The sequence below is a fragment of the Hippoglossus hippoglossus genome, chromosome 2 (assembly GCF_009819705.1).
Source record: "Hippoglossus hippoglossus isolate fHipHip1 chromosome 2, fHipHip1.pri, whole genome shotgun sequence".
NCBI lineage: Eukaryota > Metazoa > Chordata > Actinopteri > Pleuronectiformes > Pleuronectidae > Hippoglossus > Hippoglossus hippoglossus.
The window spans coordinates 6,188,411-6,213,624 of NC_047152.1; the positions used below are offsets into that span (position 1 = coordinate 6,188,411).

Here is a 25,214-nt window from a genome sequence, read left to right on the forward strand (position 1 = left end):
GAGTCTGATTGAACATTTTATTCAGACAAATGGGTGAAATAAATAGAGGTTATGATTCTTCTCACAGTAACAACTGCTTGAAGACACAATACATTTACATCAGTTACTTCAGTTAAATACATAATTTAGAGTCAAAAATTGGCATATTGCATTACATGGCTTACATTAGTGTAGTTCTCATTCAGTTAGTTTTGCAGGTGAAGTCGTAACGCTAAAAGCCTCATCAGTTTACTGACGCTCGGGAGAAAACACAAAAGGTCCAAGTAGAAAATAACAAGTCTTATAAATCAAAACCAGCCGTTAAAGAGTAAAAACACAATCACAAATATAAAAATAAGAAATCGTGCTACGGTAAGTTTCTTTTCAACATTGTAAAAATCATAAAACAAAAACAATATATTTCCAGTGTTGTATTGCTTGGATTTTGGCCTTGAAACAAAAAAAATCATCGAGCAGACGCACTAAAGCTCCTGAAGACTGCGATGGTGTCTGAACATCGTTTCTCTGACACATGTCGACTCTTACTGGGAAATTCAATGCCTCTGAATCAGTTCAGTGCAGTTCAAATTATTCCTGAAGTGTTAAATCACTCTGCTCGCCTCAGAATCAGCTACTAAACATATAATATTTGTTGAAATTGCTACCTGATGAGTTTTTTTGGTCAATCGTATATTTCAAGTTTTTGCTGATTTACAAAGCTCTTACTTTTAACAGGTCTCAGACAGCTGGAGCACGTAGTAATGACAGTGGGTCCCCAGATTTACTTCATCTTAAAAAGGCACAGGAAACTCAAAATTCTCAATATTTCTAATAAAATAAGGAACGATTGCATTGGTGGTGTTGCGCACAGCTCTCTGAAATGTCATCACTTGCTTCCAATCGCTCCCACATTGTTTCGTAATGTAATTTCATTATTTACATTTCCAGGACTGTATATAAAGATGGGCGACATGACTAGACCCTAAAAGTGACGCCAAACCGTCTTGGCCCTCATTGCCTCCGTCAGTAAAGGTCATAAACCCCTCCTCCTCCATGTAAGTGGATGGGACATAGACCAAACTAAAAGATCAAATTGTATGTCAAGTATGTTTTTCTCAAAGATGATTTTCTGTGATTTTAGGTAGTTCTTATCATGCTTAAGATACACTTCCATAACAGCTTGTGTTTGACAAATGATAAAAAGCTCCAAAATATTTAACACTGTACCCAGATGTAGTCAAGTGTTGAGCAGTGCAAGGACTATTAGAGGCGATGCTACGGTTAATTTTTCACAATATAAGCTTACATATTTCAAGTAATAAAGAAAAGTGATATTTGGTAGGAATATAAAACATACTGCTGGTAGACAAGATTCTGCCTAGTTTTTCTAAATTAACTGCAAATGGTTGCAATGATGTTTCTGTTACTCTCATGTATTTTACTGCAGATTTTGGCAGATGTATAACATTTAACAGTTTGTTTACCGTGTAAGCTTTCTCAAATTCACACACAGGGAAACAGAGGTGAATCTGAAAGTTCAGCATCTGTCTTCTTGTTGTGCTGAGACTTATGAAACTGGTTCTTGCAGCTCATTTGGCTCAAACACATTTCTTTTATCTTTAGATATTGCTTTCTCCATGAAATCTGAAATGGATGCTGAGCGGAAGCTGAAACTCCCTGATGGTTGATTCCTGAGAATATCTCCCTCCAGCTTCCGTTTGACAATAACAAGTTGTTTTTGATTGGATAAACTCACATTATATCGTCTTAAATTCAATTAATTTAATTAATTCACATCAGACTGAGGACTTTCACGTCATCCTGTAAAATATGAGGCCACCTATAAGTGCTGGTAATTTAAGGTTTAGCTTAAAAAAAATGTCTTTTGTTTATCACAAATAATAATTTATAAGCATCTTTGTAAATGTTGCTTTAACATTTGGATTTGTGATCAAGTCGCTGCTAATCAAAAATGTCTGTTTAGTTTTTATGAAATATATAAACTCATGTATCGTTCTAATTCATGCACCAGGTCAGTTAATAAAATACTTTCCTGGCAATGGTGAAATTTTATACTTACTGCAAGAAAGTAAAAGATATAAAGAGATTTTTGTGTCGGCGCTCCAAAGGCTTAAAGAAAGTGGAAAGGAGCATGACAGGAAGTGAGGTCATCATGCCTACCAGCTATTTTGGCTTCACAACTTTAAAGTCAGATGTGATGGCTTTGCTGATGGCCGGCAGGCATCTTCTCTTGGTCCAGAGTCTAGTATGCAGGGAATTGTGAGGGTTGACGTGGAAACGGTGAAGACATGTCGTATAACACAATGGCGTGTTGGCAGTTTGTGTCCACACGGGTGGACAACAACATTTCACTCAGGCCATTCGGTCATTTAAAAGTCACAATTCTGTCCATGATGTTTTGATCCACATTGATCTCAGAGGTTTGTCTCGTCCCAGGTTGGGTCGTCCATGCTCTTCAGAACCCTCCTGATGACCCTCTCCATCTCCTTCCTCGCTCGCTGCTCCTCCTCCAGCGTCCTCTTCATCCTCTTATTGTCCTGTAGAAAAACCGAAGAGGAGGGGAAAGTGGATGGATGAGAGAGAGAGAGAGAGGAAAAACAAGCAGGATCCATCAAGGAAAAGGAGAAAATTGGTTCCCACTTGATTTAAAAAACACACACAAATTACTTCTTACCACACAACAACCTAGATAAAGTTTATAAATGTAAGTTTTAGTAATAATCAGGTTAGTAGTGAACTAAAACTGCAGACTCACCTGTTTGAGTTCCTGAACTTCATCCTTGAGGCTGTACACAGTGTCCACCAAACTCCTGCAGGAACACAACAGCTCTGATTTACTGTGATCTACTTTACATCTGATATACTGACACTATCCTCATTTCCTAAATCCATATAATCATATTTATAACTTGTTAGCATTTCATATGTTTCCTTTTTCATAAAGCAATTGATATGTTCCAATTTATTTTATGGCAACCTCTAATTTTTCATGTTTCCTCCATTCACTATGTTTGTATTCACATATTATGTTGTTTTTGTATTTTCAGCACCTCTCCTCCACCACAGTCTGTCCGTTGCTCCTGGTTTCCTCCACTATGATCTTCTCCTCCTCTGGGAACAACATTTGAACGTCCTTCCTGCTGGAGCCTGATTGAAACAATGGCGACAGCGTGAGTTATCAACCCTGCGTCACACACAATACGGTCAGATACACAAATATGTGAACATCCACACAAAGATACTTCATCATTCCAAGTGGTTGATACAGAATTAGAGTAAAATTAGTAATTAGTAAAATGAGGTATATGCTGCCTGAAGCTATACTGATGGGAATGCACAAAGACAGCTACAACCGATGCACATGTACACACACACACACACACACACACACACACACACACACACACACACACACACACACACACACACACACACACACACACACACACACACACACACACACACACACACACAGCAGGTGAGATGTTCTGGCTGATACACACGTATACACATCTATCTCTAGTTGGACGCTAGCTGCTTCACCAATGTGTCTTACGAGAAAACGAGGCAGTCCTAAAACTTTGGGCTGTCCAGATACTTTCATAATCCGAGTCCTCTGATTGGTCGGAACATGGCAGGCTGCCAGGGAAACCAGCATTGGTGAGGCTGGTGTCAGCGAGTACATGGTTGTGCATGAGGTCAGTCCCTTGCCAAGCTGTGCCATTAAGTCACCAGCAGAAGACGGGAGTTTGGAACAAACCAAATTTAAATGTTGGGGGATGAGATGAGCGGAGGAGTATAAACCATATAGGATGAAGGATTTTTTTTTTTTAAATAAACCATATTGAAACAAGGCAGAATTTATTTAAGAACATAAATATGGGATTTAAACCAGAAATTAAAGGAAAGCAGTTTGTGAGGGATAAAAATATTTTTAATTGAATAAAATTCAGGAAAAAAAAAAAGGGAGAAACAAGACAGCAAGGATAAAGGAGTTAATTGAAAAACAATGAAGGATGAAGGGAAGACATGAAAAGAGAGGAGAGAGAAAAACATTGTTAGGGCTGAAAGCAGAGAACAAAGTGTCAGAAATAACACACAGTAGCTAGCAGTGTGTGAGAATGTTCAAGTGATAATGTGTGTGTGTGTGTGCGCGCGCGCGCGCTTACTGGAGTTGAGAGTCTGTCGTGTCTTGGCGCTGGTGCAGTACGCCTCGATCACTTTCAGTATCTGAGCGTCCTCCTCTAGAGCTGCGGTGCCTGAAAGACAAGGACGGGACAGAAGGACAAGTGAGGACGAGTGAGGACGCACCGCTCGCGCATAACACTGCCGATATAAACGCAGTTATAAACCTACTCTTTCTGACAGTGAAGTCCTCTTCTGAAGGTTTCCTCTCTGGCTTCCTCTTCGGGAGCAGCTTCTTCATGTTTTTAGGACTTTTGCTCATATCCTAGGAAAAAAAGTGATAGCAATGTTTACAGCAGAAATGTAATTCTAACTCCAGATTAACATTTACATTGTGTAATTTCAAGCGAATGAATATCAACAGAAGAAGAGGTGTCCTGATTTATTATAAAGTGTCATTGAACAGCACCTCCTTGAGGCAGAGAGCAGCGCACGGCCGAAGCGGAGGCGCAGGGCGAAGGCAGCTCAGGCTCCAGGGTTTGGGGGTGCTCGGTGGCTCAAGGGGCCCCCACATTGGGTTGCTTCCGTGAGGTGTCCCGTATGAGGCGGGATGGGGAAGGGTGTGGTAGGTGTGTCCGCTGCTCCCTCCACGGGACTCAGAGTGTCTGGTGGGAGTGACTGGGTGGGACGGCAACTGGGAGGAGGCGAGGACACGTTAAAGAGAGGAGCAGGCAGGTAAAGAAGTGGATGAGGATCGAGTAATGAACAAAACACTTACTGTGTGACAGACGGACTGATGCTTGTGTGCGAGTGCGGCTCGAGTGTGTGTGTGTTTGGTGAGAAGGTCCAGCCATTCCTGTAGTTCCTGCTGAGTGTTACACGCCACCTGCATCCGCTCACTCTGAGCACCTGTACGACAAAACACATGTGTTTTCTGTTTTTATTTCACCTAAAGTTCACAATACAGTACAATAAGGTGGCAAATACCAGATGAAATATTGGATCTTCAGTTTTTCTACATAACTTCTGACCAGTTTAACATTCACATCCTCATATAAAGCACAACAGGAACATGTTTTAGCCTGAATCAGTGTGATATTATTTAAATATTTTTAAGCTATAGCACAAATCAGTAAAGTAGTAGCCTTCCTGTGAGATCCAATTCAACTTGGAACCTCACAGGTATCGAATGCAAAGACAAAATCAGAAATGTCCACGAGGTAAAAGAGAGAGAGGGCTGACCCGATATTTCAAAAGCGTTCTTCAGGTTTTCTCCGTCCTCTATTCTGGAGATGAGCATCCCTGACAGTGACATCCTCCCCTACGCAGAAACACAGGGTTAATAAGTCGACCAGAGTTTTTGATAAGTTGAGGGTTTAAGTTTAATCTCATGTGAAACGCACCTGATAGATGAATCCACTCATTCTCATGCTGGCAGATAGAACGAGCAGTGTGTGAGGGAAGAGGACAAGGTAGCGTTCGTTTGACTCCTGAAAAACAAAAGGATGAACTGCATGAACAGAGTGGAAACAATGCAATAGCCTGAGGTAAAGTAATTAAACAAAACCAGCTGAAATAGCAAACAAATGTGTTTCAGATGGATAAAGATGGTAACAGGGTTTAAGCTGTTCAGGTTTTTCTGATGGTACCTGACAGTTCTGCGTGTGGACCTTGGCCTGAGACATGTGCTGGACGGGGCCGAGGGTTCTGATGTCATCCCCCTCCCAGTTTCTGATTGGCTCCGTTAAAATCTGCAACTCCAGGTCCTTCCTCTTCCTCACCTCCTGACACTGAGCCTGAACACACACGCACACACAAAGAATCATACAAAGGCACAAAAACTCTGTGAGATACTTTACGTTCATGTTTGTTAGTTGGTACAAAAGGCACACACAAGTCAGGAAGCGGATTTACTTGATAGCAGCAAAAGCTCTTGTTTTGGCAGTTTTAATAACACTGATGTGCTAGAATAGTGGTACAACAGGTGGTAGTGACTGATAATATTGATAAAAACAATACAGATCAGCTACAGGTTTAACTGAATTCTGTGATAAGATCTTATCAGTGTGTGTCTCACTGAAAGGGTTTTGAAGGCCGCCATTGAAGCATGGAGATCAGCTCTGTCAGGGTGTTGGTCCTGAGACAAAGACAAAAAATAATAAAATAGATCAAACTTAGAAACAGAACAGAACGTTTTTGCATACATGCATGGAGATCAGATCATGGTCATTGTTGTGTTACTTAATATCATCTGAATCTTGCCAACTTTGCTTGTTGGTTTATCTGAATAGACACGGACGGACTTACCTCCATGTGTCTGTCCAGTTCTTTCAGCAGCGTGGGGTATCTCTGCAGTCTGGTGAAGGGTTTACTCAGACTCGTGGTCAGAGTCAGGATCCCTGGAGTGGACGCCCCCTTTGACTCCATGTACTCCCCGAGCGCCTCACTGTCACATATCACACTTACATTTATGTTTCCTGTCTTTGTCTCGTGGTTTCTAAACGTGCACACACAGTTCTCACTCATTCTCTGACTGTACCTGTGTTGTGTGAGCACATTGACAGCAGACGGGTGGCTGGAGCAATAGGCCACGTAGAGGATCTTCATCTGGGGAATCAGACTCAGGAAGAACCCCCCAATCCTCTGCTGGCTCTCTGGGAGTCTACACACACATGACGTGTCAATATTGGACAAGAAACTGCTTCTGCTGCCATTTAATCACACATGCAGAATACACAAAGTTGCATGAAGGTTGTATTTAAGGACAGTGACATGAAACTGATCGTGCCTGTTGCTGCACTGCCTCTGCAAATAAGACTGCGTTACTTCAGTCTCCCACTAGATGTCTCTGTCACTACACTGACTGACTACATGATGCTTCCCTCAGGCCATCTACAGTCTGTGCTGCTTTGTTTTGATGTGAACCTGGAGGGATGCATTGTTAGTTTAACAGGATGCAACACATCTGCAGGGTAGAAGGAAAAAATAATAGTGTTGCATGAGCCATACTGTGGTCAGTGACGCAAATAAGTAAGATACATATATTATACTGACTATTTTCCATCTGCTGGTTATTCTCGAATCCATCATTTTCAAAAGGATCTTGAACAAATAATCAGTTAAGGGAAGATCTTAGCATACAGATGAGAGGGATGTACTGACTTTGTGTGCTCCTCTAAGGACTGAACCAACATCTGCTGGAAGGTCGAGATCTCCTCCAGATTTCCTTGAATGTGACCGATGTCGACGCTGCTGAGTCTACACGGCACAGGAGGAAGAAGGAAGAGCGGAGGGGCATCATTCATAATTCAGACATCTTCTGTGAGTAATCCTGATTAATTCATATATTGACAGATTTCTGTATTTGAATTAAATCTTCTGTAGAATCAGCGATTTAGTATTTAGATATCAGTCAACTGCAGCCTCATCATATAGATATTTATCCTTTTATACTTGAGGAACTCTAATTCCTAAATGGTGCCAGAAATAAATCAGATCAATCAAATCTTGTAAAAGTGCAGTATTGATTAATTTTACATACTGTAGATCAAATGATAAAAAGATGGCTGTAATTCATACAATAAACTATAAATATTGAAATGTGTGTATGTGTACAATATAGTATAGATGTGGTATACAGTATATGTTCACTAAATTGTGGGAAGATTGTGCAGACAATATTGGTATTTCAACAGATATGCTCATGTGTGTCACTGCCTCTAAAACACGACTGTGATGAATAAAAAATAAAAAAAGGGTAAAAATAACCGGACCTGTCTGTGGGGTGAAGTGAGCGGAGGTATGAGCCCAGGAGACTCTGTAGTTCTCTGGAGTATTCAGTCTCTGTTTCCAGGATGTTCTGCAGGACCTGACACACGCACACACAGCGATAGAGACTTTAATTTTATTTACAGTGATAGTAAAAAGATACGAGTGTCCATAAAAATCCCAATTCCCATTAAATATATAAGCACACACTTTTATTTTGAAAATCTTATATATATTTCTTAGGTAGGTGGTGATACACGGGATAGGCCAATCGTGAGTCCGTCTAAGCTGTCAATCACAATGTTTCATTTCATTTTAACCATCAGTGTATCAAGAACTATGTAAACTGACAGACAACATCTTTGAGATAGATGCATTTGATGTGTACTTTTTAGTTAATTTAGCAAGTGGAAATCACTCTAAGAGCAGTTTGTTTTGTTGGTGGAGGATGTATTTTGTAAAAGGCTAATGGACGGAGATATCAGATCCTCTGGGAGCTGGAACACAGTAGCTGCATAATGGGCCTTACTCTACAGGCTAATCGCTCATCAGAAATCTCACAGGAACAAGGTTTCTGCCAATGAATTGTAGCATCTTAGACTGATGTTGTAAAAGCCAGACTGCCACTGCAGCACTGAAATAAAATGAAATTAAAGCTATATTTTGTAAATTGAAAATTGATATTGACGTCAAGAGCATGACAACATTCACAGACAAACACAGTCAAAAAAAGCTTTTGTCCTAAGGCTCTGAAAAGCTCTGAGAAAAAGGACAAAAACCTCTATATTTATAATTTTTTTCCTCTTTCATTTGTGTTTGGGAACAGCATTCACTTCAGGCAGGGTCTGTGTGTGTGTTAGCATATGTGTGTGTGTCTGTCTGTGTTTGAGGGACACTTAGGTACTCCAACCAAAGAATATGGACTGTCTAGAGTGACTGTGCAGCTTGTTACATTATTAAAACACACACACACACACACACACACACACACACACACACACACACACACACACACACACACACACACACACACACACACACACACACACACACACACACACACACACACACACACACACACACACACACACACACACACACACACACACACACACACACACACACGCAGGAGACAACCCTGGGGCAAGGCTGCCCCAGAAACCACTGAAACGGAAGCAATAACCTACTTTACATCTGCTGCACTCACACACACACATATTTATAGATGGCATATGCAGTAGTGCCATGCAGCCACCACAAATCAACACATCCTTGTACACAGACACACAGAGAGAGAGAGACAACAGCTACACGATCATTAATTGGACGTGTGGATGAAAAATAATTGATTGTAAAAGCAGACACACACACACACACACACACATCCATTAACTGGGTTCACTCCAGCAGTCTAAGTCTAAGAGCTACATGCAGGAGATTATTTATTTAAATTTGTGGGTAATGGCAGCTTCAAAAATTCAGATTTCTTTCCCATCGCATTTCAAACCTTTGCCCCAAAACCTCTACGTTCTAACCCAAAACTATTTGGAATAATGATCATAATAATAATCAACAGATTTTCTTGCTTGAGCATTTGACAATTAACACACACACACACACACACACACGCACGCACGCACGCACGCACGCACGCACGCACGCACGCACGCAGACACAAACATGGTCACTGAAGAATGATGCTCACCACGTTGTAGTACGTCTTACTGATGATCGTGGTGTCGAAACCCTTGGGTGGACTTTTTAGAGTCCCAGACTTTGGCTTTTCTAACGTTTTATCTGAAAACAGAAGAAGGGTTTAAAAAGGTCAGTGGCAGGAAATGGAGACAAAAATAAAGAAAATAAAATGGGTTAGGGTTAGTCATACCCTTCAGTTCACTATTGCTCTTTGGAGATATTTCAATGTAAATCCAGAGGAGTAATGACTATTTTCTAGATACTGAGTGTATTCATGTAAATCTCAATTCTGACTGAGCAGAGAAAGTAAATAGCTATTTGAAGTTGAATCTGCGACAATTAGGATGCTTTTAAAAACGCATAAGAGGCCTTATTGTCTTAGTTTTTCTTTTATCCAGGAAGGTCAAGTAGTTAAAACAGGAGAAACCTTTATCTCACAAATCTAACAGCTCCCACTGAATGGTCACTACATGAATGCATGTGCTGCTACTGCTTAGTACGTCGTGATCATGGTCCTTGTTTGCTGTTGTGAAGCTTTAAATCAGGAAGTTCCTTTCTATACAGCACCTCAGGAACTTCCTGTCATTGTGTGCTTGTGGAGCTTCCTTTCTTGTTTCCTGCCTGACACACAACCAACCAACACAATCAGACACAGGGAAGTGGCAGCCGTTGAATATTGGAGCCATTAAATCCAGAGATGAATGGGATTAAGTCACTGAACCAAAGTAAATACTACACATATTTGCGCTGAATTACAATATGTTTCATGGATAATCTGGTCAGTCTACTTCATTAATCAGTAAGTTATTAACAGTAAGAACAGACCTGGAGTCAGGTCGTGCCATCATGACGTCCATCTTTATATTCAATCTATACAATGCATTTACATAAAAAAAAACATGTCACAACACTTGTCTTGCAGTGTTCTGGATCAGCTGCAGATGCAAAAAGCAGTGCACATTTCAGGTGTTAACATGAGATAGAAAAAGGAACAGTAACAGTGACCAAACCATCTACTGTAGCCCAGACTGAAAAGACAGTTCATTTTCTCCCCACTGCTCTGAAATATGATTTGGGGAAATAAACGTGTGGGCTTCACCCACCACTTCCTTTCAGCTCCCGCACATAGTTACTGGGGAACCATCCGGTCTTGCCGTTGTTCGAGCCTTCCCACCAGCCCCCATCCTCCTGCCTGAACACACTGATGATGTCACCCTTGTCGAAAGAGAGCTCGTCCTCATTGGTCTGCTGGAAGGGGAAGCGCGCCTTGACCAGCAACTGGACACACCCACTGCCCTCCGACATGTCCTAGGAAGGAGACGGACCCCCGTCAGTGTTTGTTTTCTACCATTACTTGTGAGAGGTTATTGCGGTTGTCATGGTAACTCACCAGGCTGCGGTACTGAGGCTGATGCAGTTTGGAGGAGCGACTCTGAGTGTTGAGAGAATCAAATGACTTGATCCTGGATGTTGAGGAGTGTGACACACACACACTGTCCTCAGAAACACCTAAATCTGCAAATGCACAATATCCTAATAAGTAGTTTTACAAAAAAATTCAAATATCTTAAACTCACATGACATTATACTAATAAAAAGCTTTTATCAAAATAAAATTACTTGAACTTGATTAGTTCTTGATATGCTTTTACACTTTAGAATGATTTCTGATAAAAAACATTACCAATACACATTTATAGAGCACAATTTACTGCAAAATAAAAGCACGGCAAAGAAGAAAAGTGTGCTTCAAACCAAACACACACTGACACGTGCACAAAGCATCAATAATCTTGCCTTCAGTAGCTTTGTTCAGGGCAACCAGGCAGTTCAGCACCTTGGTGAAGTTCAGCCCCTGCAGGAGGTCGCTGACCTCGAAAGGCTAAAGGAGAGAAAACCGAATAAAGAACAGCGATAAGATAGTGTCGAGGGGTTCGAGGCAGGAGAGACCAAGTAAACACGTTCATTATAAATTCATAGAGCAACGTCACAAAGCTTCCTGACATTTCCACGCAAGTATCTCATTCAGGGAATGTTGTGGTGGAGCAAGAGGAATCAGGCACCAGCCCTTTTATATACAATTTACCTGGGATACGACCCTGAACCCATTCGCTGACATTGGAATTTTTATTTACACTATTTTATTTGGTGTGTATACATGTACCGTATTGTTTAAGTTCCCCTCTGTGTCTCTACAGCTGCCTGTTGTGGCTGTCTTTGTTTAAAAACCAGATACGGTGTTATTCATAAAAAAAGAACTTTGTCAGCTTAAAACTGAGGAAACACTGAGTTTAGTGCAGGTTTACACCCCTGCTCCAACTGGAGTCTGGATCAGGATTACTCAAAGTCTGAGCTCCCCCTTGTAATCTCCCCATCACACACACACACACACACACACACACACGAGCCATAATCAAAATACCTCTGAAGCCCCTAATCTTGTGTGTACTCCACACACTGACTGACTTCGACGTTCCCAAAGTGTGAAGGTGGAGCGATCTGAGCCGTAAAAAAGGCAAAGCTAAAATATTCTGATGATGAGGAACTTTACAAAAATTAAGTTAACGACAAGAATTCCTCCTTTTCTTTAGGTGAACTTCACAAAAAAAAGTGTTTTTTAATGTCATCTTCGACTAAGAAAAGATCCACTGGATGTGATGTATACACACGTCCTGATTAAAGTCAAAGCAGCGTGGACGCAACAGCTCACACACAGTTTCCCCTCCACCGCGGGCATTTAGCCAACGTACAGTTCGAAGCTTCTCTCCTCCTGCAGCAGAAATGTGTTACTGTTGCATGCACACGTTTTACTTCTTCCGAGATCAATACATTTGATTAATACTTAAATCTGACACTAAGATTGACATGTAGCAAGTCAGCAACAAAGACAGGCGCCTCTACAGTGCACAGATCGTTTATATGAATGAAGATTATTGATCTCTAAAGGAATTTAATGGGTTTGAGTGAACAAAGACCCCAAGACGGAGGATGTCTCATCAATAAACCGCCTTTTAAATGTACAAATCTTTAAATTGTTTTCTTGATATTAGCGTCTTCCTAAAGATACATAGCAATAAAAATAGTGTGATTGGTCAAACAGCTTACCTACTAACAGGGAGCGCTTGTTTTAACACCTTAGAGGAGGCACACTAAATGCACCGGATCAATATCTCCATCCGTTTAGGTTTAATTAATCGCAGCAGCCGAGTTTATGTTGCCGATTGTTATTCTGATTAATCGTGCAGCTCTGTTTAATCGTGGAGTCAGAAGTCATCTGCGCTCACACTGTCCCTCATGTTATCCTCCTCCCATTGGACGGCCGGTCTGGCTCGTCCTCTGCTCGTTCCGTTGACAGTCTGGGAGAATTACTACGCTGATGTCAGCCGGGCTGCTGGTTAATGGAGGCCTTGGCTCCCAGCAACATGGCTGACATGGCTCTAATCAACCTGATTGGAAATATCCACTGGCAGCCCGGCGTGTTGCATTACATCAGCCCACCCCCCTCCTCCCCTCCATTTCATCTTCTCATTCTCTTTTACATTTCTCCTTCGCCACAGTTTCAAGTTGTTTTTTCAAAGCTTCTTCTCCTCATCAATTAAATTTTCGAGGTCTGGAGACAAACCTTGTTAAAAAGGTCTGCAGCCTACGACTTCTGAGTTACATAATCTGATGTTTGTCATTATGACTCCATGTTTTTTTTTTTACATAAATTACATCAATAATGCGTGTGTGTGTGTGTGTGTACGTGTGTGTCACTTCGTACCACAGCACTCACTCGCCCCCCTTCACACCCGCTGTTGAGCAGGATATAAAGTGGTTTGATCTACTGTTGTGCAAACACGCACACCCTATGTCCTTTTGAACTCTGATAACAATACAGATCTGATTTTGATAAACACGTCTATCTTGATTTCAGCATTTCAAACTTTGTCTCACAGCTTCTGTGCATGATTATCTATTGTTGCCCACAAAGATTTAATCTAAGTAACAAAGACTTTTGACAGAACGACTACATTTAAATGGACACCAATATTCAGACTACGACCTTATTCCGACATTTACACATTATTCTAATAGACTGTTTCATTCATACTCCCATTTACATGTAACAGAGCATAGTCTGATTTGCACTGAAGTGAACATTACGTCCACTGCGGCATTTATCCGACATTACACTCAAACACAGGGTATGTGTCATCAAGCAGTTAGTAACTGACACATGCCAGTGTCACAACATGCTGTGAAAAGTCAAATAGGATGGTATGTATACATGTCTGTCTATATAATGTGACTAAGATCCGAACTCTACATGTCTTAATTCAATTATCGCTTGATATGGCCTTGTTCAAGTTAATATCATGAGAAAATGCTGTTTTCATGGCAGCGTCTTACTCAGATTCATGTATTAATCAGGGTAATATCAGAATATTGGTGTCCAGTGACGTACACGAGAAAACTCTGCTGGAGCCAACAAACCTAATAATCACCAATAACAACATTATCTGTGCATGTCACCATCACCATCATCTGCTACCAGAGGGAATTGAAATGCTGTGAAATCCAAATAATAACATTTCATCAGAATTATTCAACAGATTCCCAAAAACGCAGCATTATTGATCAGCCTCTGCCTCTTGTTTCCATAACTACAAAAGGAACTGCATCTCGTCCTCGAGCAGCGACAACACGTTTAACACGGCATCTTTTTTTAAACCGAGAACTGAATGTTATTAATGGGAACTCCATTTTAACTCTTTCATAACTTAACGTCAGAAACTACAAAGTGGTTTCATGCTTTTATATACTTCATTCTGTAATAATAATATATATAAGGATACACACCATTTTCTTCAATAAATAAAGTTGTACCTCTTTCTATCAGAGTAATTTAAACAAGTTTTATCTCATGGTTTTATTAATGGACAATAAAAGAGTGATGCTAACTTTTGGGTTGCCAGGTTCTTAGAACTTTACCTGGACCACAGGTAATAGTTATATGCAGATCTGAGTGATTAAAAGTCATCTATAAATAAACACATTAACACTTATGATTGTATTATAGCAGACCTCCAACATTAATAATAAAAGGAATATTTCCCCTTATAGACCCTATAGAAAGGGTGATTAATGTAAAAGCAGTAGGAGGAAACATGTGTTTACAAGCTGGAGTGACGGATAAACAGAAGATCAAGTGTTAAAGATGATTTTTTTAAACTAATCATGGCTGATCACAATGAAATATCTGAGAATGAATCCCCACAGCCATGTTCAGTCTTCTCAGTATAAACCGGACAAAGATGTAAACAGGAAGATAAACAAGTTGTGGAATCTGTTTTGAACAACACGTGTGATGCTGTAGATGTGGTGGAGTCTGTTTCCTGAGCCTCATCGCGTGTTGATCACATTCATCAATAGGTTTTAAAAGGCGTCAGCTCACCTCCACACAGAAAGAGCCGCAGCCCTTAATGAACTCTCCGATGTTCCTCTGACAGTCGCTGTCGCCCCTCGGCTCCTGGAAGAACTACACACCGGAAGTGGCTGAATTAGCATCAAAACACTGACTGGAAACATGAGCATTACACTGGGAACCAAGGTGTTCTGATGGTTTTCTGCACGGAAACAGTCTGACTCCAGGGTCTGATTGTGCACCTGCCACTTGCTGCTCGTTAAAGACAAGCTAGCCAAAGATAGAAGCAATATTTCCGGTTTAAGGCTTCAAATTAAAATATAAACAAAGACGTTTTCTAACATTTTGTTTTTAAATTTGAGCAAAAACTACATTAACACTTTTTATTACAGTAAGTAGATACCTACATGTTTGTAGACTGGTGTGTCTTTAGCTGTGGAAGAGCTAATGAAGTAAATAAACGAGCACAGGACGCGATCCAGAGCTACTGACACGTTTTATGCTTTTATTTTGAAATACACGTGCCGTCACTGTGTCTTGAGTTGCAGCTAACTGAGGTGAACTTGACTTGACATCCACAATCTCCCGGGGAAGTTGGATAAGCCAAAGCAGGATGTGACGTCGACAGGTTCATAGTCCAGTGTGTATGTGTGTGTAAGTGGGTGTGTGTGTGTGTGTGTGTGTGTGTGTGTGTGTGTGTGTGTGTGTGTGTGTGTGTGTGTGTGTGTGTGGGTGGGTGGGTGTGTGTGTGGGTGTGTGTGTGAGCCCATATCACATCTGTACAATAAAGTTGGTAGTTTGCACAGTAGTACAAAATGGTAAAATTAGTCTAGATTCAATATAAGTATTTTTTCACTTTTACTACACACATATTTTCCCTTATTGGCACAGGAGTCATATATATTGTGTGTCGCCACATATATTTTATAAGGAAAGAAAAATTCAGAAAAACAAAGTGGAACAGTAATGGTGAGGATAGAGTGTAGACTGCTGTGTTTCAAGAAATATAATTATTAGTAAGAATGTAAGTCCTAGTAAGTAATATTAATATATGAATATGCCATTCTTATAATATATTTACATATGAAAGCAATTTTTTGCCAGGAGCCTTACAGTTATTTAGTTGCAGCCTAATTGAGTTTTTGTTTGTCCTATTATGCTTTCATGTGGTTTTTCATAAGAAATAAAGCACATTTTTTATTATTTATAATGATTTTTTCCTCCCTCCGCCCTCCATGCACTCACTTTGTCCACCGTCCCGGGTCGGAGTCGCTCCAGCAGCCGGCACAGCACCGCTCCGTCCTGCAGGGACGTCTGGAGGAAACCCTCTGGGTCCGAGATGCTCTTCTTGGGGGACTCCAGGACCCCCAGCGTGATGAGCCACGTTACCGTCTGCTCGGCTGAATTCATGGCTGAGGGTGTGTGGTGTCCTGGATCAGCAGCAGCAGCAGCAGCAGCAGTCTTCCTCCTCCTCCTCCTCTTCCTCACTGTCTGCTCTCTCCTGGTGGTGCTTCCAGAATGAGAGGGGAGGCTCAGTCAGCTCCTCCTGGTGAGAACATCAGTCAGTCCCGACGCTCTGGATGGATCAGCCTCTGCTATTAATAGTAAACACATACAGAGGTGGAAATGAGAAATAAAGCAGCTTCCTTCCTTTGAAAACACTCTCATGTCCTGCACTGCTCTCTCTATCCTGCTCTCTCTCTCTATCCTTCTCTCTCTCGCTCTCTCTCTCTCTTTGCGCGTGCACAAAGTAGCAACAACATCAGGGTCAATGTCGCCACTGTGGGATGTGACTTCCTTTCATGACTTTCAGTTTAAAAGCCTTCACAAGCTGTTGTTCACAATGAAAACCATATAATGATTTGTATGCTGACAATATGTAAATAGGAAACCATATTGAACTGCTTTTTTGTATCGAAAAAGATAATTAATATTAATATGCATTTTAGTATTGCTTATTATTTGTTTATGTGTTGTTTATAGTGTTGTTACAAAAAGCTTAAAGTGGACTAAACAGAGGAAACTTATTACAGCTTATTGGAAATGATATATAATTTGTGGCACCAGAAACATTTGTAACAATATCTTGTGTGAAATATATTTCCCAAACATTTAAAAAACATTATAATCATAATTATACAAGCTTTTTAAAATAATTTTATAAAATATAATCAGCTATATAGCACTGGTCAGTAGCCTAAAATATATTTAGCCTTTTTTGTTTGGCATTGCTGTTGGATTGCCTCATTTCTTTTTAATTCTGTGCCAAATATCAATTTCCAAAAGTCTTAGAGGATACTTATCTAAGCAAGGTTGCAGTTGAAGTTAAGCTGGACTATCAGAGATATTCAATTCAGTCATATTTTACAACACATTGTAACATATACATTTAACAATTTAACATCTTACCTTTTCAGTGCAGACCATTTTTTTTCATCCATTTTTTTTCATTCATTTAATACTTTTACTTTGAAGGCAAAACCATTACTTCCATTTTAACTCTTCACATCTTTTAAAACTTGACAGAAGTATCACAGGACAGTCCCACAGATGATTAACAGGCTAATTAATGCAGAGCTGCATTTACAAATTTACATATAAATGTGGCTGAAACACACGGTGTTAACTCTAACTTTATCTTTTTTTATACATAAAATCTCAATTTTTACAGCAGCTGGAGTAAGATGAAATGTATCTTATTCAAAGGAAGAGGAAAATCACTTAAAAATAAATAAAAATAGTAATAGTGTTGGTAAATACTGAAGGTAAGACAAAAACTGACAAGTTGCGATAACAATTACAGGCTGAACTCTGATTATTGCAAATCCATATACCAATTAATACATTTAGTTATTATTGGTAATTATCGATTCAAGCTCTCAGAATTTATATTTTAACTGAGTAAACAAAGCACATAAAGACTAATAACATGAAGAAAAAGAAAAAGATTATATTCAAGAACAATAAAAAGAGAGGTACATATTCATATGAAAGCACACAACAAGAAGATGCTCAACATTAACTGTGGGGTCTGGGCTGTTTACCAGAAGCAAACAGGGTGGGGTTGTGGGTTTGAAAACTTTGTACACAAAGCCCAACAGGACATTCACTTTTACAAGTAAAATATATAAATATGTGAATTAGCAATACAATAAAAGAGAGAAGAATGATGAAATTGATGTGAATAATAAATTCTGGCATCCAAATCTTCACTCCTCCACCACCAACATCATCAGAACCTAAGGAGATTGATTTTGTTTTGAATATGTTTCAGACTTCCTGAAGTTCATCTATATTTCTGCATAACTCAACCAGCTGCCAGCTTCGTGATATTATATTATCACAAACAGGATCAAACTATTTCATAACAAATGGTTGCAGGCTTTTCGCAAGGGGAGAAACAAGCTAGCACTTTTTTTTCCCACCAGTGGTTGTTGCTCTTGTAACACATCAGCATGTTCTTCCTGCAAACGTGACCCAATTCTCACACATCGACTCAGACACAGTCTTCAACCGGTGATTCAGAGTCAAGAGAGGCAGAACGAAACCATTCTGGTGTAATGTGAAACCAGGGGGAGACAGGACTCGTGGTCAGACCCCCGGCCACTTAGAAAATACACAATGTGGGTTATCTTATGAATGTTTTCCATTTCAAAGAATGTTTTATTTATTAATTTGAAAATTTAAAGAATAAAATACAATGATGATTAATAAAAAGCAGTGGAGGTGTTGTGTCTGGATAAGGTCAATCTAATCTGATGGGATACTTCTGGTGTATTGTGATGCTTCTAAATTAGACAAGATTTAAGAGCTTTTGATGATAAGTGCCCATGTGAAAAATGTGATTTTAATTTTACACGTCATGCCCTGCTCTTATTAAAGCGCCGTCACTCAAGGATAAATCCTCTTTGTCCCATGAATATCTGTGAAGAATTTCACAGCAGTTGAGTTGAGACCCACCAACAAACGTGTCCATCTCCAGAGCCACGATAGTCTGGTTTAAAACCTTTAACGTAGCAGCACTTAATGCCAACAGGTGAAATTCAAACATCCCTATCTACATATCAATTTAAAAAATGACAGCATTGTATGATAAAAAAATATTACTAAACTGCACAATCCCCACCAACTTCACTTGCACTGTGGTTTTGCTCATCAAAAACTTCAGAAAGGGAAGTGAGCCTTGCCTACTTTAGCACAGTGGGGGTGTGTTGTATTTTTTTTTTTGTTGGACTGTGCCATTGTATGCTAGAAGATAGGGGGTGACATGACGGTTTCATCAGTTCTGTAAGGTTTTCTGTTAACTTCCTTATATTTCTGTGAGTGCCGCTTCCTCTTTTACTCACTGATGCGGTTCTTCTTCTTCAGACAAGACGCAGCTACAGACGACTCCTCTTCGCCCGTGAAAGAAGAACAAATATCTGAATGTTTACAGATGCAACATGAGTGCAGTTTGCAGCAGGGGTTGACTTGTCTCCAGAGGGTTAGCAAAACCGGTGAGTACAGAGATCGCAGCAGGAGTCGACTCGTGGGAATGTTCTGCAAATTCTTCAAAACCGACAGAGAATGATTGTGATTGTTGGGTTCAACTCTGTCTCCAGCTTCTCTGCATCCCTCCGTGTGTGTGACTAAATGTGTGTGTGTGACAGAGGGAAAAGACAGAGAGTGAAAAGTGTGTGTGGAGGCGTGATGACAATGTATGTCTCTGAGCAGTAGTGGAGTGTGTGTGTGGTGTGTGTGTGTGATGTCAGGAGACACAAGCACCCTGTCCTGGAGGAGCATGTCTCCCACCAGCCGCTCAGATTCCTTGGATTTTTCTCCCACGGCAACTGTCGCCAGGGACAACATCCTCCAGGTGAAGATCATCAAAGTGTGTTTCCTTAGCAACAGCTCCAACCTGGGCAAGAACTTCAAACTGGTCCGTTGTGAGGAGGGCTGGGCGGTCAAGGTAAACTCTACTCTGCTCTGCTCTGCTCTACTCTTCTCTACTGAAACCCACTGTGTTGTGTACTTTACATGCTCCACTGTACTCTTTTGTACTATTCTCTACTATACTTTACTCCACTGTGCGTCACTATACAGTACTCTACTATACTCCACTGTACACTAGTCTACTGCACTCTACTAGACTCTTCTGTACTTTACTCCACTATACTAAACTGTCATGGTTTTTGTATTTTTCAGTGTTTTTCCGCCTCTTTATTAAGAGTGTTTTCTGTTTTATTATTACCTCGTGTTTCTTTACTTCCTTGTGTTTATGTTTGCCTGAGATGTTTCGGTGTCCCTGTGTGCTGTTTTATTTTGTAGTCTCTGTTCCTAGTGTGTTTTCTTTCTTCACTTTCTGCCTCACTCTTCCTGACACTAAACTGGGCTTTTCTCTGTACTCTACTATTTCTTCTACTCTAAGGCACCATGTACATAACTATTCTCTATTGTAATCCACTATTTACACTCCATTGTCTTTTATTATACTGTACTCTACTCTGCTATACTATACTATACTCTACTTGTACTCTGCTCCAGTATATTGTACAGTGCTGTACTCTGCTATACTTTATTTAAAAAACGTCATCACCTGCTTCTACAGTATGACATTAACATGTTGGACGTGACTTGTATCCCAGGATATCATTCATGTGGTGCTGTGCAGTGGTTGTGTGGGTCCAGAGATAAAACACAGCCTGTGTTACAGCCTCCTCCTCAAACACCTCAAGTCCTCAGAGAAACACTGGCTGCACCCAGACCTGACAGTGTCCGAACTCACTCAGCGCTACGAACAACAGCACCTGGAGGCCGAGTGGAGGTCAGTACTTCTGTCTGTTTTTTGTATACTGTCGTAGTCTTACTAATTTACCATGTGAGCCTCGACTTGGAGAACTTAACTCTGTTGTTTGTGCAGATATGACCTGAGGCTCAGATACATCCCATCAGACTTCATGGAGAAATTCAAAGAGGACAGAACCACTATGCTTTACTTTTATCAGCAGGTCAGTGATGTGCCGGTGTGGGTGTGTGTGTCTGTATCCCTGTTCCCTGCGGATTTCTATTAGATAAGGACTATCATGTGTGTTTATGGTAGGTCAATGAAAGGTGTGTTTGTGTGCTTACCCACAGGTACGAAGTGACTACATGCAGCAGTATGCTTCAAAGGTCAGTGATGGGATGGCGCTGCAGCTCGGTTGTCTGGAGATTAGGTACTGCACAACTACGGCCTCATGCACACTCCTGAAAAAAATTAAGATATGTCACTGCAATAGCTTTAGGAAAGCAGGACAACAACAGCAGTGATTATTTTCTGTTCCTACATGATAAAATGTTAATGTTTCATGTTCACAGGAGATTCTACAAAGACATGAATTCAAACGGACTGGAGAAAAAGTCCAACTTTGAACTATTAGAGTAAGCCAAATGTGATTGTTGTATGTGTGCATCGCCCTTTACCTCCATTAAGGCAAACTGCGACTTCCCTTTTACATCAGGCCTTTTTGAGTCTATGTGATACATGCACTACTGTCAAATCATCTTCACCAAAAACCATTGTGTAAAGAGGACAAACAGGGAAACTGAATGTTGTGGAGTTAACATATCTTGCTCTTTATGCTTTTTTAAAATAAACGTTTGTTTTATGATCTGACTCTCCTCCATTAGGAAGGATGTCGGGCTGGACCTGTTCTTTCCCAGAGAGCTGATTGACAGCATGAAGGTAGGAACATTCATTTACCTGGTTTAAAACCTTTAATAATCTTCATTTTAAAGTCTAATACAGGTTTGACAAAATTAGTTAATTCCAAGTGTGTGTGTTTATCAGCTCAAGCAGTTGCGTAAGATGATCCAGCAGACGTTTCAGGGCTACTCCACGCTGAAGCAGGACGAGTGCGTGGCCAAGTTCTTCAGCACTTTGGCCCAGTGTTACAGCTTCACACAGGAGAGCTTCGCCTGCCAGCTGGTGGTGAGCGCTTCAGTGATTCAGACTTCACGACATCGGTTTTAGTTTCTAAGAAACAGATGAAAGGCTATTTCCTGGTGGTATTCATGGTTAAGGTTTTTCTTTTAAGACCGGCGAGGCACAGTTTTATTGATTGTTCTCTGCTTCGACATGTTAATGTGTTATCAATGTGATTAAATTCTTTGATGTACAAGCAAAAGCAAATATTCATACATCACACTTGTGTATTTGTGTGTTTTCTGTGTCTGTAGCATGGCTGGAGTATAACAATAGACCTGGTCATTGGCCCTGAAGGCATCAGTCAGCAGAATGAGAACTCAACCGTGAGCTAGAACTCTTCCTCTTTTCTGCTTTTGTCAAATTCTTGCTGAAGTTTTTTTTTTTTTGTTCGTCATGTCAAGTGGAAAGAAATAACATTTTATACAACTTGACAGACAAGAGATGCTGTACATGAAGATCCATTATTGCAAATCAGCATCCCTGCATTCCTTTCTCTATTTATTCCTTCTTCATTTCTAAGTTTTGAATCTTTTTCTCAATGCAGCCCGTCTGTCTGGCTGCATTCTCTCAGGTGCGCAGCATCTCCTGCTCTGCAGGGAGCGACGGTCGAGCCCTGCTCACTGTGCACATAGAGGGAGCCCAGCAGGTATATAGCCCTCGTGTCGTGTAATACTACAGCAAACAGCTAAATCGTTTTGTGTTTTCATATATTTTGTTCGATTCTTAGTTTGTAACTAGGAACTATTTCTTGGATGGGTGCAGTGATGTGTTTTTTGATATTTGGACAAGGCCAGGCTGTGTCCCCCTGTTTCAGACCACTTCACTTTTCACACATTCAAAAATATGGGTCAGTTGTGTAAAGCTTTTCAATATCTTGTGCATTAAACCCTCCAGCCACTGTCTGTGAACACCCCCTCCCTGGCTGTAGCCGAGAACATGGCCAACCTGATTGACGGCTACTGTTGCCTGGACAGCGGCGCTGAGGGCTCCCTCATTGTCAGACCCAGCCAAGGTACGATGACAATAATAAAAGTACTAATCCTGATTTCTATTATTTAACAACCTGTCTTTTGATTGTCTTTTGTACTTGGGACTTTCCACCACAGAATTTTGGGTTTATTCACATCCTTTCACACCTCAATGTACTTCTTTAAAAGACTGATTTTAACTGAGCCCTTTGTTTAATGTAAAGTAAATGTTGTTTTTCACAGGCAGAGACGCACAGAGACTGAAACTTCCTGACATCCCTAAACAGTAAGTGTGATGTTTCATACGTGTAAGTGAAGACTCTCAAACGTCACTAAAGATGACACTTAGATGTTTTCACACTGTTTAGTTTTTTCTATTGTGGTGTTAAGTTGCTGGAAACTGAAAAAAATCTAGGTGTTGCTTTTTTCACACTTTCCTCTTTCCCTTTTCTCCTTATCTTTTCATTTTCTCTCAACTGATTAAAAAACTAAAAAAAAATTTTTTTTGTTAAAAAAGAAAACAAGGGTTTAACCATTGCTGTTCAAAGATGAAAGGTCATTGACTTCTTGCTTTTAAAGAAGGAATGTCTCTCTCTCTTCCAGCCGTGATCCCAGTGCTCCTGATAGAGGTTTGAGTCCAATCTATAATCTATAAATTAATTGATGTCTCAGGTTTATATTTAATATAAAATTTTAGCTTTGTACCCATTCTGCTTATATCATTTTATATTGTGCAAGGCAAAAACTCGATTTTGCCTTCTAAATGCAAAACAAATACTTATAATTTCTGCATTTCTCTTTAACTGCAGACTCTGATATTTATGCTGAGATTCCAGAAAGCAGCGCATTGTCTGGTGGTGAGCATGTCTGTGAGCATTACATTGCAATCGATATTCTATAACCTGTCAGTTAAGTCAATAAACCAGTCATTGTGTGTTATTCTCAAACATTTCCATCTTTTATGTAACTAAATCAAGGTGCTCTTTTCCTCCTTCAGAAGAAAATCATTACATATGGCATTTTTGATTAGTGATGGGAGGTTAAAACTATAAAAACTACACTCTCAGTTACACCACATAACGGAACCAACATTTCAGAAAGGTTAGGTTTTAGCTCTGACGTGCCTCTCAGCAAGTTTCAGTTTCAGCCAGAACACCTGTGCAGTGGCAGGGGTGTACGTAGGTGGATCTAAACCGACTTGGTATATTGAATTTCCACTTCTATAAACTCAAAGTTTACTTCCTAAATTAACTGCAGAACTGTGCTGGGGGTTGAAGTGCAGCGATGCCTTTGTTTGCTTGACGTACCTGAATGCAGCACAAAAATATCAAAATGATTACATCCATTTACAATTTCAGTTCTACAAAGTTACAGTTGCCTGTATAGTATAAACACAACTCAACAATGTATTCATACACCTATTTCTCTGTTTCTCAATGTGTGTGTGTGTGTGTGTGTGTGTGTCCAGACAAACACAGGATATCCAGAGATGACGTTGTTGTGGGTCAGATCTTGGGTGAGGGATTCTTTGGAGAGGTTCATGACGGAGAATATAAAAGCCCTGTGAGTTCACCTATTGTGTCAGCACAGATATCTTGTAAAGTATAAAAGAAATGCAAAAAAATGCTGAGTTACACTTGGGGAAAAACAAAAAGTACGCTATTGTGAAAGTGATGCATGTGTCTGTGTGTGTGTGCAGACGGGGGAGAAGATCCGCGTAGCTATCAAAACATGTAAAGAATGTTCAGCGGATGTAAAAGAGAAGTTCCTCAGTGAAGCTGGTGAGTATGAGGCTGGTACAGGGATCATTTCCTCTGTAAACACGTTTACTGCTCAACGTCTAAGTCAGGTGACCGCATGGTACAGCCTGCCAGAACTTTGTAACAGGAAATGTAAAACTTTCCCCTTCACGAGTTACTTGTTACACAAATAGTGTGAAGTAATAAAAGAAGAATAAAAGAAAAACATTTCAGGATTTTGCATGTTTCATCAGTCAGAAAGTTGCTGTATAGTCTTCCTGTTGTGTGGTTGTTGCTTAGTGAAGAAGCTCAGGCTGTGGTCACCTCAACATCAGACAAGTTGTCCCAGAGCTGACTGACAATAGGTGTAGAACGAAAACCAGATACCGCATTCTCGATAAAGTGAGCACGAAAAGTCAGCATGTGTCACTTTGACAAGTCTATAAAATCAAGACTAAACATCTAAGTCCTGGATAAGAGTCTGGAGGCCACAGTGTGCATCTGATGGTGGTTTCAAAGTAAAGTAGAACTGAAAGCTTGGGCGGTCTGTGAAGTTGAGTGGTTAA

The 25,214-nt window shown here is 40.4% G+C and overlaps 2 protein-coding genes across 6 annotated transcripts in view; one reads left to right on the plus strand and one right to left on the minus strand.

Moving 5' to 3' along the window:
* On the minus strand, positions 1-16,736 carry LOC117772480 (rho guanine nucleotide exchange factor 7-like). 3 transcript variants are annotated; one of them, XM_034603663.1, is made up of 23 exons: positions 16,241-16,736; positions 15,026-15,109; positions 11,386-11,470; positions 10,979-11,103; positions 10,692-10,896; positions 9,599-9,690; positions 7,899-7,993; positions 7,288-7,383; positions 6,665-6,787; positions 6,433-6,571; positions 6,203-6,262; positions 5,775-5,921; positions 5,529-5,615; positions 5,368-5,446; positions 4,904-5,034; positions 4,595-4,819; positions 4,357-4,450; positions 4,170-4,259; positions 3,557-3,715; positions 3,051-3,147; positions 2,756-2,810; positions 2,393-2,537; positions 1-2,295 (listed from the first exon to the last, which is right to left on the minus strand). In XM_034603663.1, the coding sequence occupies exons 1-22, from the start codon at positions 16,403-16,405 to the stop codon at positions 2,415-2,417; spliced, it is 2,556 nt and encodes an 851-aa protein (XP_034459554.1). In that variant the 5' UTR covers positions 16,406-16,736; the 3' UTR covers positions 1-2,295; positions 2,393-2,414. The 3 variants fall into 3 exon arrangements, with proteins under 3 accessions (XP_034459554.1, XP_034459543.1, XP_034459562.1); XM_034603652.1 differs by having other exon boundaries at positions 1-2,537; positions 16,241-16,735; XM_034603671.1 differs by lacking the exon at positions 3,557-3,715 and having other exon boundaries at positions 1-2,537; positions 16,241-16,733.
* The window catches only part of LOC117772460 (protein-tyrosine kinase 2-beta-like), a 14,924-nt gene continuing 5,394 nt past the window's right edge, over positions 15,685-25,214 (plus strand). Inside the window, exons 1-16 of one of the 3 annotated variants that reach the window (XM_034603641.1) lie at positions 15,685-15,728; positions 19,731-19,943; positions 20,620-20,798; positions 20,895-20,982; positions 21,110-21,189; positions 21,332-21,394; positions 21,644-21,698; positions 21,804-21,944; positions 22,193-22,264; positions 22,486-22,587; positions 22,836-22,953; positions 23,153-23,195; positions 23,513-23,538; positions 23,719-23,766; positions 24,378-24,472; positions 24,609-24,690. In XM_034603641.1, coding sequence (XP_034459532.1) covers positions 19,740-19,943; positions 20,620-20,798; positions 20,895-20,982; positions 21,110-21,189; positions 21,332-21,394; positions 21,644-21,698; positions 21,804-21,944; positions 22,193-22,264; positions 22,486-22,587; positions 22,836-22,953; positions 23,153-23,195; positions 23,513-23,538; positions 23,719-23,766; positions 24,378-24,472; positions 24,609-24,690 — 1,396 coding nt within the window. In that variant the 5' untranslated portion in view covers positions 15,685-15,728; positions 19,731-19,739. Of the gene's footprint in view, positions 15,729-19,530; positions 19,944-20,619; positions 20,799-20,894; positions 20,983-21,109; positions 21,190-21,331; positions 21,395-21,643; positions 21,699-21,803; positions 21,945-22,192; positions 22,265-22,485; positions 22,588-22,835; positions 22,954-23,152; positions 23,196-23,512; positions 23,539-23,718; positions 23,767-24,377; positions 24,473-24,608; positions 24,691-25,214 lie in introns of those variants that run through there. The other 2 variants (XM_034603626.1, XM_034603632.1) reach the window with 2 other exon arrangements.

Coding starts and splice junctions, on each gene's coding strand:
- LOC117772480 (XM_034603663.1), bottom strand. CDS start 16,405: ATGAATTCAGCCGAGCAGACGGTAACGTGGCTCATCACGCTGGGGGTC. Junction 11,104..11,385: donor CCTGAACAAAGCTACTGAAG/GCAAGATTATTG, acceptor GTGCATTTGCAG/ATTTAGGTGTTTCTGAGGAC. Junction 4,260..4,356: donor GGACTTCACTGTCAGAAAGA/GTAGGTTTATAA, acceptor CTTGTCTTTCAG/GCACCGCAGCTCTAGAGGAG.